Consider the following 11742-nt stretch of genomic DNA (forward strand, 5'->3'; position numbering starts at 1 on the left):
ACATATAAGGACGAGACATGCTTCGTGGATTTTTATTACTACATCAAGACTCATTACTCAATCACAATTAGGTCCAAATATAACAATAAGATAATAATTTTTTTGACCAAATAAATGTTTTACAATGAATAATCTTATTAGAAATATTTTTATATTTTATATTATCAATATCTTAAGTTAAGCCAGCATTAGTGCTTTAGTGAGAAAAAAAAAAGGTCAGTACTAGTGCAAGCCAATTGGAAAGTGTAAATCATGTGAACCACAAAAGTTTAGAGCATTCGCATCAGTATGATCACAAATTATTAAAAAAAATGTGCAGTGGGTTTCTGTTTTTGTTTTTTCAAATCAATGTGGCACTTTAAGCTTTATAAAATTAAATAAAATAAATTTTTTTAAAAAATGGTTGATAACTTAGAAGTCAAGTGTCCGTTTGATAGAGGAGTTTAAGTAATATTATTTGTAATTTTTTGAAATACATATAAGTAAAAAAAATATAAAAATACGTATAATATTGTTTAAAAATTGAAAAATATATATATCTTAACTACTCAATTAAACAGGGCCCAAAACGTTTGAGTCAGGCAAGAGAGACTAGGTTCTTGACCGTGGTCAAACCCGAAATGGCACTGCATTGTCTTCCATTTCCATCCATGATACTGGCTTCCATCTCCACCGTTCCATTTGCCGTTAGTGCAGATCCACGGACAGAATTAAACAGAGGATCAATTTTCAGTTTTCTAACTTTTTTTAGTTGTATTAGTACCACATAATTGAGCACAACTTTACGTCACAACTTGCAACGTGGCGGGTTGTGGCACAAATTTTTTTTTTTTTTCTTTTCTTTTATTCTTTTTCACATTAACCACAAAACGTGGCACTGTCATTTATTCTGCTTAGATCGCGAGTTGTGGCACATTTTTTTTTTCACAATAACCACAAAACCTGGCACTGTCATTTATTCTGTTTAGATCATTATTTTCTACTTTTCTCTTCATCAGCTCTAATCTAACTCTGACTCTCTCTCTTCTGCAAATGCGGAAGACTGAAGCATCAATGGCGACGCTAAAGTGTAATCTACCTAAAAAATATTACCTTCTGAGTTGGGGGGCATAAGGATGATTTTTTTTCTAGTAATTTATTAAGCATTTTTTTTTCTCTTTTTTGCCTTATTTCTATCTCTATATAATATATATGAAACGGTCGGTACGGTTTGTGGGTGGGCACCGGCGTCGGAAGGGTCATCAAGTTCCGTTCACCGGCATCGGCTCCTTCGGTCGGCCCAAAGTTCGGTGCGGTTTGGTCGGTGAGGTTGGCTCACTGCTCACCCCTATATCAAACAACAAGTCAACAACTGCCGAACTGAACACGAACCGTTACGCGCCTTTTGGAGGTAAATGTACCGTTTGATGATATGGTTTAGCAACTTTCCTTGTTTGGAAAAGTTATGTCGGATTCCTATATAATTCTATAACATGTCTGTGTGTGCCGTGTCTCATTGATTCGCTTTTAACACGAGGGCTAAAAAAATTCGGTCAAACACAATTCACAGAGGTTTTACTCTTTCTTCATCATAACAACTCCCATTCCCAACCAAGGTCTCTCTCTTTCTCTCTCTCTTTGATATTTTGTGTGTTTTTTTTTGTGCAGTGCTTATATTCTTATTTGAAATTATACAATGTTAGTGCACTAGGTACACTATCAGCAACCACAATTTTCATATTGTTTCATCTCAAAAAATTGTATTTTAATAAAATTAGTGAATTGTTTGAGTGGCACAAAATTTTAGATGTTCGATTTGAGATTATCAATTTTGAGTGCGAATATGCAATGAATAAATATATAAACAATTCAGATGGAAAAAAAATATGAGGGCGGTGCGTGTTAATTGATTTTCCTTTTTTTTTTTTTTCTTTTTTTTTTCCATTTGTTTATTTTATTTTATACTAGTGGGAGTAGAAGACTGGAATAAATATTTACAACAATAAATTGGAACCCTTAATTGGTATTGAATATAAACTCGACCCAAACCATTGGAAAATTGTTTTTGGGTTCTCTGCAGGCTCTGAACTCTTTTAGTTTGCATACCTAATTAGAAAAATAAAGAAAGAAAATATTTATAAATAATGATTATTTTAATAATTTTATGTCCACTTGTTGCCCTTCTACATATAATTTTTTAAACTACTTTATCTTTCAACCTGTCCTTTTCGGTTTGAACATTTTTCTGCTTTCTTTTCTTGCCCCCCAAGTCTGTTGGTCTCTATCCCGCTAATATATATGCAGAGTGAGAACATATCAATGTATGTGTTTGTGGATGTAGTTTGTAGTGGAAGCCTAAGTTTATATGATTGAACTCTGTTACGCAGGTTTTATAATTTGGGTGAACGACTAGAGTCTTTAAACATTCAGTGTAAAGCTCAAATGGGTCCTCATCGTCATCTTCTTCTTCTGTTAATTTTAACCTCATTTTCATTGAAGTGCCAGTCATGGGGTTGGTTCTCTCCTTCTGCAGAGAATCAGTTTGATGAGAAAGCTTCTGGTACAAAGGATAATTCTGGCCTTGCTGAATTCTCCATGGAAGGTTTTAATGATCCGAATGGAAAAAGGCTAGTAGAAAGTGCCAAGAAGAAATTGGTTGGTACAAACTCTTGTTGGCAAAATGCTTACCAGCATCTCTTTGCCGGATGCTCAGAGATTTTTGCGGTGGAAGAGAAACGGTCTAGATTTGCTTGGCATCTTGGTGATTGTTTTCAAAAGGACTGTGGCAGGCCACCTTTTCCTTTCTGTGACCCAAAATCTGCCATGGTTAAATGCTTAAAGAACTTAAATGAAGATGAGCATAAGGTTTATCTTGAATTCTATCTTGAAACTAACTCCATCTGCCATCAGTTACAGTAAGTGTTATTTCTTCACACAGTTTAAATAATTTCTTTTTCTTGTCTAAATGAACCTAAAAACATAGGTTTTATTTTTTTTGGATGCTAATTTTAGGGTTCACGCATTCAAGCAACAAACAGAGAGATTGGTAAATGAATTGAAAACTTCAGCCCAACTTGCTGAAGAAAAATTAGAAATTATAGAAGGCAAAACAGAATCTCTATTGCAGAACTCTAATGAAATTTATGATTCTTTGAGTTCCATTGATACTCGAATTCAACTAGTAGCTTCAACAACTAAGGATGTAGGAGATCATATAGATGTTGTTCTCAAGCAGTCAGAAGTTTTATATGAGCAATCGAAGGAGCTTGCAGCTTCTCAATCAGAGTTGCAAGAAGGACAAGTGGAAATGAGAAGAAGTTTGGTGGATGGGATGGCAACTCTTAAAGATTCTTACACCATTTTGGGCCAAGAAATAGATAATTTAAGAAATGAGGCCATTGAATTAGAGAAGGGGATAACTAAAGTTGGCGATGCAATGTCTATGAAGATGAGAAGTCTGCAAAGCAAAGCGGACGACATTGGGAATATGGCAGGGGTTTCCTTAGACAAGCAGCAACAACTTTTAGATGGGCAATCCACAGCACTTGAGGGTCTTCAAATTTTAACTAAATTTCAATCCAAAGCACTGGAGGAGAGCAGGTAAAATAGGAAACTAAATGATAAATTAAATTAAAACCATTGAATCTCAGTGAATATTTTTCTGCTTACTAATGAATTACAGGAGTACTCTGCAACAGTTAGCTGAATATGGCCACAGACAACAGGAAGAGCTTCTTCGGCGGCAAGATCAGATTCAGAGAGTTCATGACAACTTGATGGAAAATTCGAAGTCAATTTTGGCTGCTCAGGTTAGCATTTTCTTATGAACTGTACCTTTTTTTTTGTTTTTTTTTTTAATAAAAGCAAAGTAGTTGCTTGGATTAGTATTAATTATTTTGACATATGGAATCTCCATCTTTGCTTTTAGGAATCTTTTGAATCAAAGCAAGCAAGCATGTTTATTGCTGTAGATAAGCTGTTTGCTTTGCACAATGCCATGCTGCTTGAATCACGATTAATCAAAGCTTTCTTTGTGTACTGTATATCAATCTTTATCATCTACATGTTCACTAGCACGAAGCAAACATACAAAGTCAGACCCTGGCTATATATCGGTATGTCTAACTACTTTTCCTTATTTTATATATACACATATATATCATTTTTAAATTTGGAAACCAATATTACCATAAAATTAATTTTTTCTGCAGGACTTTGTGCTACATTCATCATTGAAGTTGCAATACTTCGGCTTGCAACGGATGATAATATTGAACAAAAATCATGGATAATAAATTTGGTCAGGTCACTCTTTTTGCTTCTTGCTTCAATTCAGATTCTACATGCCATATACACATACAGGTATGCTGAAATAATTAAAAAATAAATAAAATTTGGGTAAGAACTAAGAAGATCCATTTCTAGATTCCAAATTTAATTGAGTGCTTTGTAAATCATGCAGAGACTACGAAGTGCTGAACCATCAGATGCTACTAACATTAATTGAGAAGATTAATGGCATGCAAAGATACAAGGAGTTGGCATGGGACATGGATAGTGATGTAAACTGGTCAACATGGATTGACACCGACTTACCGGAAGATGTAAGCAAATTTGAAGACCCTGACTTCATAGTTCCAGAAGAAGTTGGAGAAAATTCAATCATGACCACTTCAAATACAAGACGTTATAATCTACGCAGCCGCCGAGTTCATTGAGAATTTTCTGAGTGCTAGTATTAGTTCCATGAACTCGACAATCTTCTTAGTGCTAGTATTAGTTTCCAACAGAAATTTACGATAATGTACTTTCAGATCAAACAGTGTATGTATTGGTTTCTTAATTTGGTAAACTTTTATGTTCAATAGAAAATTTTTTGATGCTACTTGATTGTGGGGGTAAAAATACAGTGTTTAAAGATTTTGCTAAACTCCTGTCTTTTCCTTGTCTCATTTAAACATCTTCATATTATTTTTTAGATGGGTGTGAGTGGAGTGGGTGCAGGGCTTCCAATGAGAAGCATGAAATGGAAGTTCTTTGGCAAACTAAATTTGACCATTAGTAAGCAAGAGATCTATTCTATTAATAAGGTCCATTAATATTTTTTGATCAATACTGAGAAGTCACTTGTGCAACACCCAGATAAGTTTCATATTGTACATTCTCTTCCGCCTTTTGTATATACATGTAGAAGTCTAATTTAAAAACACCCTGACAATTCCTCAAGCCAAATTACATTTAAAAGCTTAAGTTAGCAAACAGAGATTTCCCCTATTGCTTTTCATTCATTCTCTGCCTCACACACTCTCTCACACACACACACACTGGTTTTATCAGCTTTTGCTTGCGCTATCTTCTCTAGAACCACTGCTTCTCCACGTAACCATAATCATATCTGCTATAATATAACCAGCATCTTTCATTTCAAGGACTCTTACTATTGGAATTTTAGGATTCTTGAAAAAAAATTGGGGCAGAGTTTCATGTTCTTGAAAATAAACCCTTCATTATCTATACTAGTATTATTGAAACAATCGATGGGTTTCCATAATGGCCCAGAATCCCATTTGAACGGGGTGGCTTACTGGCTTCAGACCACTAGGAACATGGAGGTAAGGGGCACCAAAATATTGAAGTGATCATATGGTTAATGGCTGTAAGTTAATTTAGTACAAAGATTTTTCTGCCAAGAAATCTTATAGCGTTGAGTTTTAATATATATTTCATCAAAATTTGTACGGGAGCGAAAATTGGTTTAAAAGAAGAGAAATAGACTTAGAAAGTACTCAAAATAAATAATCGGAACGCATAAAGAAGATTTGCTTAATATTGATTTAAAAGACTATTGTATAAGTGTAATGAGAAAATTTAGTTACAATTAAAACTGGTTGTAGCCTTGCTTAATATCTTTTTATTAGAAGTGAATTTTGACAATCAACTATTGAATTAAACCACTGCATCTCCACGTAACCATAATCATATCTGCTATAATATATCCAGCATCTTTCATTTCAAGGACTCTTACTATTGGAATTTTAGGATTCTTGAAAAAAAATTGGGGCAGAGTTTCATGTTCTTGAAAATAAACCCTTCATTATCTATACTAGTATTATTGAAACAATCGATGGGTTTCCATAATGGCCCAGAATCCCATTTGAACGGGGTGGCTTACTGGCTTCAGACCACTAGGAACATGGAGGTAAGGGGCACCAAAATATTGAAGTGATCATATGGTTAATGGCTGTAAGTTAATTTAGTACAACAAAGATTTTTCTGCCAAGAAATCTTATAGCGTTGAGTTTTAATATATATTTCATCAAAATTTGTACGGGAGCGAAAATTGGTTTAAAAGAAGAGAAATAGACTTAGAAAGTACTCAAAATAAATAATCGGAACGCATAAAGAAGATTTGCTTAATATTGATTTAAAAGACTATTGTATAAGTGTAATGAGAAAATTTAGTTACAATTAAAACTGGTTGTAGCCTTGCTTAATATCTTTTTATTAGAAGTGAATTTTGACAATCAACTATTGAATTACATTTTTTTCTTATATCTTCCATACTTGCAAAATTTTTAGAAAATTAAAAATCAATAACTATGTCATCAATAAATTGTTTAAATTGCTAATTTTTGTAGTTTGAAATTATACATCTAATATAAGTTTATAGATCATATCGTAAATAACAATCAATTGGAACAAAATTTGACATGTGTACTAAGAGCGTAAAGAATATACAATCTAACATTTAAATTTTCAAAATATGTAGTAATCTTAATTTTTTTTAAAGAAAGTTGTAGTCTTAAGTTACAACCAATTTTGTAACTAAATTTTGTCCTAAGTGTAAGATTTTTTAAGAAATTAAAAAGATTGATGTATCTTATACGTTCTTCAAATGCATTATAGTAGGCGTGTTAAGTAATTAATTAATACTTCAATAATAAAATGTAACACTTAATCTTTGGGTTTTTTTTTTGTTTTTTTATTTATTTTTATTTTTATTTTTTAAGAGAGTTTCAACTTATGGCGTTTGTTCCTAATGTTAACTCTATATTATCAGACTAAGACCCTAATTAGTTTTTAATGTAGGCAAGGGTTGAACTCTATATCTCTTATTCAACCATTAAAGATTTTATTAGTTAAGTTAACTAGAATCCACAGTTTTTGAGGGGTTTTAATGTAACAAAAAATTTCATAAGGTTTATTTTATGTGAAATTGTAGCTTTAAATATAGACATTCACCTTATATGTTTAACAATTTAAACATAAAATAATATTAATAAGGATTTAATGTAGAGAGATTCTTACACTGGTTAGTTTGTTTTGTTAATGTATGTTCTTTGGGGAAGCTTGATAGCTATTTTTACTTCATATAGAAAATGGCTTTTAAGCAAATAAGTTATTAACTAAATCCAAACCATTTAATTTCAAATAAAAAAGCTTTGATTTGGTAAATAAAACGTAAGATCCAAAACACAGTTTTTGAGGGGTTTTAATGTAACAAAAAATTTCATAAGGTTTATTTTATGTGAAATTGTAGCTTTAAATATAGACATTCACCTTATATGTTTAACAATTTAAACATAAAATAATATTAATAAGGATTTAATGTAGAGAGATTCTTACACTGGTTAGTTTGTTTTGTTAATGTATGTTCTTTGGGGAAGCTTGATAGCTATTTTTACTTCATATAGAAAATGGCTTTTAAGCAAATAAGTTATTAACTAAATCCAAACCATTTAATTTCAAATAAAAAAGCTTTGATTTGGTAAATAAAACGTAAGATCCAAACAAGCAAAAACTTAAAAAAGCAAAAGGATTAGTATACGTGGAAAAAAAATCTTTATTAAAGTCTGTTCATATTTTGGATGCAACTGGGAAAATCTGAGCTCCATCTATTTGGACCAAGGGAAGCACTGATGCCAGGTGGACATCAATGACCTTCTCAGAACATGCAAAGGATTAGTATACGTGGAAAAAAATCTTTATTAAAGTCTGTTCATATTTTGGATGTAACTGGGAAAATCTGAGCTCCATCTATTTGGACCAAGTGAAGCACTGATGCCAGGTGGACATCAATGACCTTCTCAGAACATGCATGAGTCCACGTGCAAATTTCACCTTCTACAATCGCTTGCCACGTGTAAAAGCCTCGAGAAATGCCAGAATAAGAAGCGCTCAAACATCAAATTTGTACCATCATATTCATACCAGCCAGTTAAACAATATTATTGGTATTCAGCAAATTAAAGTTAAAAAGAACAACATCTATGGCGTCCAACGTTAGCCCAGCATTTGCCTACACGGTGGTGTATGTGAAAGACGTGGCCAAATCAGTAGCTTTCTATGCCAAAGCCTTTGGCCACAATGTTCGTCGCTTAGACGAATCACACAGGTATGAGCCAATAAAATCTAAACCCTGATAATTTATTTAATGATTAATGGTCCAAAATATGTTAATGGGTTTGGTTGATGATTAAATTTTTTGGTAGATGGGGTGAGCTTGAAAGTGGGCAGACCACAATAGCGTTCACTCCGCTGCACCAACATGAGACCGATGATCTAACCGGTAGGGTTCAGACCCCTGGTTCCAGAGGCGAGAGACAGCCAATTGAGGTTTGCTTTGCGTACCCAGATGTTGATGCTGCCTACAAGGTATATATGCATGGTTGTAGTAGTAGTTTGTGTGATTTGCATGAAAATATAGCTCTAGTGGTTGTAATTTGGTTCATGAAATTGTATTTGCATGGCATGTTCCCTAACAAACAGAGTACCAAAAATCAGATTGATTACAGATCTTTTAAGAGATACAAACTATATAATATGATCAATTTTGTATTCGTTCGTGTAACCTATGGAAAAGAATGTTCATCAAAATCAGGTCCTTAGGTACTCATTTTATATATATATATATATATAATCATTTATGGCTGAGTCACTGGCGGATGAGGCATGCATTGAAGGCCAACTATAAATATATTTTGTAATGTAATGTAATGTAACAGTTGATTTTTGGAACAGAGGGCTGTGGAAAATGGTGCAGTGGCGGTGAGCGAGCCAGAGAAAAAAGAATGGGGTCAGAAAGTTGGGTATGTGCGTGACATTGACGGGATCGTGGTAAGGATTGGGAGCTACGTGAACCCACCCAAACAAGACTGATCAAATTCAAAAAAAAGCTATCTTTGCCAGAAAAATTGAGCACCATGCCTTACCAACATTTTTTGATTTCTCTTGTGGCTTGTACTTCCAAATTCCAATTATCATGAACACCCCCAACCCAAAAAAGACAAAAATTTTGTTTTTGAGACCACACAATTGTCATTTCAATCACTATAGTCTTTAATATGTGGCTTAATTAGTAAATTATATTTTCAATAATACGTGTTTGTTCCATGATGTCAGTTAGATCAGAAAGTTGTGTACATCTCTACTTACTTTGAATGGTGAGGTTAGTAATTTGTGCGTTTGAAATTGTTCCAGGATAGGCGTATTGAATTAATTGTTTTTCCTTTTTTTACTTGCCATATCATATGTTGTATATTGTCTCGGCTGGCCTTTTGCAATAACCAATAAAATATATCAATATTTTTACATGCCATGTTGTATATAATTTTTTTTCCTATTTATATACTTCGAAAAGAGATAAAAAAAAATGGTATTTATTTATTTTTTGTTTACAGAAACATAATATGCTTCTCTAAATTTTTCTGTTATTTGGTTGTCGAATTCCTTAAAATACCAATTTCTTTTTTAATTTCTTCGTTATCTCAAAATAAAATTTTCATCTAATGACGTCTTTTTCCATTTGAATTAGGGGTTTTTTTTTAATATATATATATATATATATAATAAAAAACAAAGAAAATGATGGAAAACCAAAGAGAAGTTTTCTCTTCAACATCCTCTAGAATTTATTTGGAGGAAATGAATACGACTGTTATGAAATCATCCCTCCATTTATTTGACAAAAGTAATAGAGCAAAGCAGAGTTTCAACAAGTTCAAAGAGCATTTAGCGAAATTTCAAAATATAAAACATGATGGAAATTTAATATTACAAAAGCTACAAGAGCAAAGGACAAAAGCAAAAAGAATTTAGAGTTTCAACGAATTCAAAGAACATTTAGGGAAATTTCAAAATACAAAACGTGAGGAACATTTAACATTACAAAAGCTACAAGATCAAAGAACTTCCAAGACAAGCTAAAAGAATTTAGAAAGTAAGGTAAGTTGTGCATCTACCAAAAAAAACCAACCAGTGCATAACCTAAAGATTGGTTCTAGGACTATTAACTATTAACCAACAAGTGCATAATCTAAAGATTGGTTCTAGGACTATAAACTATTTCACAACTTTCTCTTATAATTTTTGCCACAATTTTGACGAAATAGATTATGAGCGATTGTTATTACTTATACATGGGTCCACCATTTTTTTTTCACAACTCACTCACATCACTGGCAAATAAATTGTGTAATAGTCCAATAAATTGTCCACAACTTTCTATTACAATTTTTGTCACAATTATAACGTGACAGATTGTGATTAATTATTATCACTTATACATGAGCTCATCATTTTTTTTCTTATGCATCCAATAAAAACCAAGTAGTGCATTTTTCTATCAATATCCAACTTTAAAAGCAATTCAATAAGCCAGTAAGAGCATTACCATCAAGTGTGTCAAATGTCAAATATTTGACATTTGACACACCAAACACCAATATTCAAGTTTCATGAGATGTTCCAAATCTCAAAATTTTTTGCAACATGCTATAGTGTGGTTTCATAAATGAAACCACACTATAGCATGTTGCAAAATTTTTTATTATTTATTTATTCACCGACCTTTCTCTCTCATAAATTCACTCAGACTCTCTCTCTCTCTCTCTCTTCTTTTTCTGTCATCTGAGTTCTTCTCTTTGCTTGCCCTTTCTTCTTTCTCACCGAAGCCACCAATCTTTCTCTCTCTCTCTCTCTTCTTTTTCTGTCATCTGAGTTCTTCTCTTTGCTTGCCCTTTCTTCTTTCTCACCGAAGCCACCAATCTTGTCGGAGCCATAATCATCCTCCACAGCTCTCTCTCTCTCTCTCTCTCTCTCTCTCTCTCTCTCTCTCTCTCTCTCTCTCTCTCTCTCTCTCTGGGTACTAGTGGCAATTTTTATAATAGTGGTTGGTTGATTTTGGTTGGCGGTGATGGGTTTGTAACCATGGTGGGATGTGGTGGTGGGTTTGTATTAGTAGTGGGTTGTGGTGAGGGTGGCAGTGAGTGGGTGAGAGTGGTGGGAATACATTTATGATTAGTTTTTTTTTTTTTTTAATTTAATTTTAGTATTTGTATATATTATTTTAATGTATAGAATTGAAAAATAGAAGATATGGTGAACGGTAAATTGTAAAATGATATCTTAAAATTGATAAAGTAGGTTTTGATGTAGTAAAATGGTATTTGGCATAGCACATCTGATGGGAATGCTCTAATGGTCCAAACAAAAAGCGAATAATTGCAACATCAAATGCAATTTCCCATATTGATTTTCATAATTGTAGGGTTACTTTGAGTCATCATTGAAATTCTTCCTTCAGACTTTTGAGCTAAAAAATTATTATGTCTCGAAGGAGTTTCAGATTTTCAAAATCATTAATTTTCTTTGTGCAATTTGGTATATCTTAGATTTGTTACTAGGATTACACTTTCATAAAAAATAGTCCACCTCATCCTATTACCCTTGCAAAGCATATGTGCATTAAATGGTGGGGACAAT

The 11742-nt window shown here is 32.9% G+C and overlaps 2 protein-coding genes across 3 annotated transcripts; both read left to right on the forward strand.

The window, feature by feature from the left end:
• The first annotated feature begins 945 nt into the window (after positions 1 to 945).
• Positions 946 to 4867, forward strand: LOC112026149 (protein GAMETE EXPRESSED 1). 2 transcript variants are annotated; one of them, XM_024058833.2, is made up of 7 exons: positions 946 to 1390; positions 2367 to 2894; positions 2992 to 3579; positions 3662 to 3788; positions 3908 to 4094; positions 4191 to 4341; positions 4442 to 4867. In XM_024058833.2, the coding sequence occupies exons 2-7, from the start codon at positions 2422 to 2424 to the stop codon at positions 4695 to 4697; spliced, it is 1782 nt and encodes a 593-aa protein (XP_023914601.1). In that variant the 5' UTR covers positions 946 to 1390; positions 2367 to 2421; the 3' UTR covers positions 4698 to 4867. The 2 variants fall into 2 exon arrangements, with proteins under 2 accessions (XP_023914601.1, XP_023914602.1); XM_024058834.2 differs by lacking the exon at positions 946 to 1390 and adding an exon at positions 1397 to 1595.
• A 3341-nt stretch (positions 4868 to 8208) lies between these two features.
• Positions 8209 to 9496, forward strand: LOC112026116 (uncharacterized). Its single transcript, XM_024058799.2, has 3 exons — positions 8209 to 8374; positions 8472 to 8634; positions 9001 to 9496. The coding sequence occupies exons 1-3, from the start codon at positions 8250 to 8252 to the stop codon at positions 9136 to 9138; spliced, it is 426 nt and encodes a 141-aa protein (XP_023914567.1). The 5' UTR covers positions 8209 to 8249; the 3' UTR covers positions 9139 to 9496.
• Positions 9497 to 11742: the final 2246 nt, after the last annotated feature.

Source organism: Quercus suber, unplaced genomic scaffold (genome assembly GCF_002906115.3).
Source record: "Quercus suber isolate HL8 unplaced genomic scaffold, Cork oak 2.0 scaffold_129, whole genome shotgun sequence".
NCBI lineage: Eukaryota > Viridiplantae > Streptophyta > Magnoliopsida > Fagales > Fagaceae > Quercus > Quercus suber.

Bases quoted from the DNA above. Each gene is read 5' to 3' on its own strand.
- LOC112026149 (XM_024058833.2), top strand. From the start codon at position 2,422: ATGGGTCCTCATCGTCATCTTCTTCTTCTGTTAATTTTAACCTCATTT. The intron at 4,095-4,190 runs GTATGTCTAACT...TTTTTTCTGCAG, and splicing joins CAGACCCTGGCTATATATCG to GACTTTGTGCTACATTCATC. The intron at 4,342-4,441 runs GTATGCTGAAAT...TAAATCATGCAG, and splicing joins CATGCCATATACACATACAG to AGACTACGAAGTGCTGAACC.
- LOC112026116 (XM_024058799.2), top strand. From the start codon at position 8,250: ATGGCGTCCAACGTTAGCCCAGCATTTGCCTACACGGTGGTGTATGTG. The intron at 8,375-8,471 runs GTATGAGCCAAT...ATTTTTTGGTAG, and splicing joins CGCTTAGACGAATCACACAG to ATGGGGTGAGCTTGAAAGTG. The intron at 8,635-9,000 runs GTATATATGCAT...TTTTTGGAACAG, and splicing joins ATGTTGATGCTGCCTACAAG to AGGGCTGTGGAAAATGGTGC.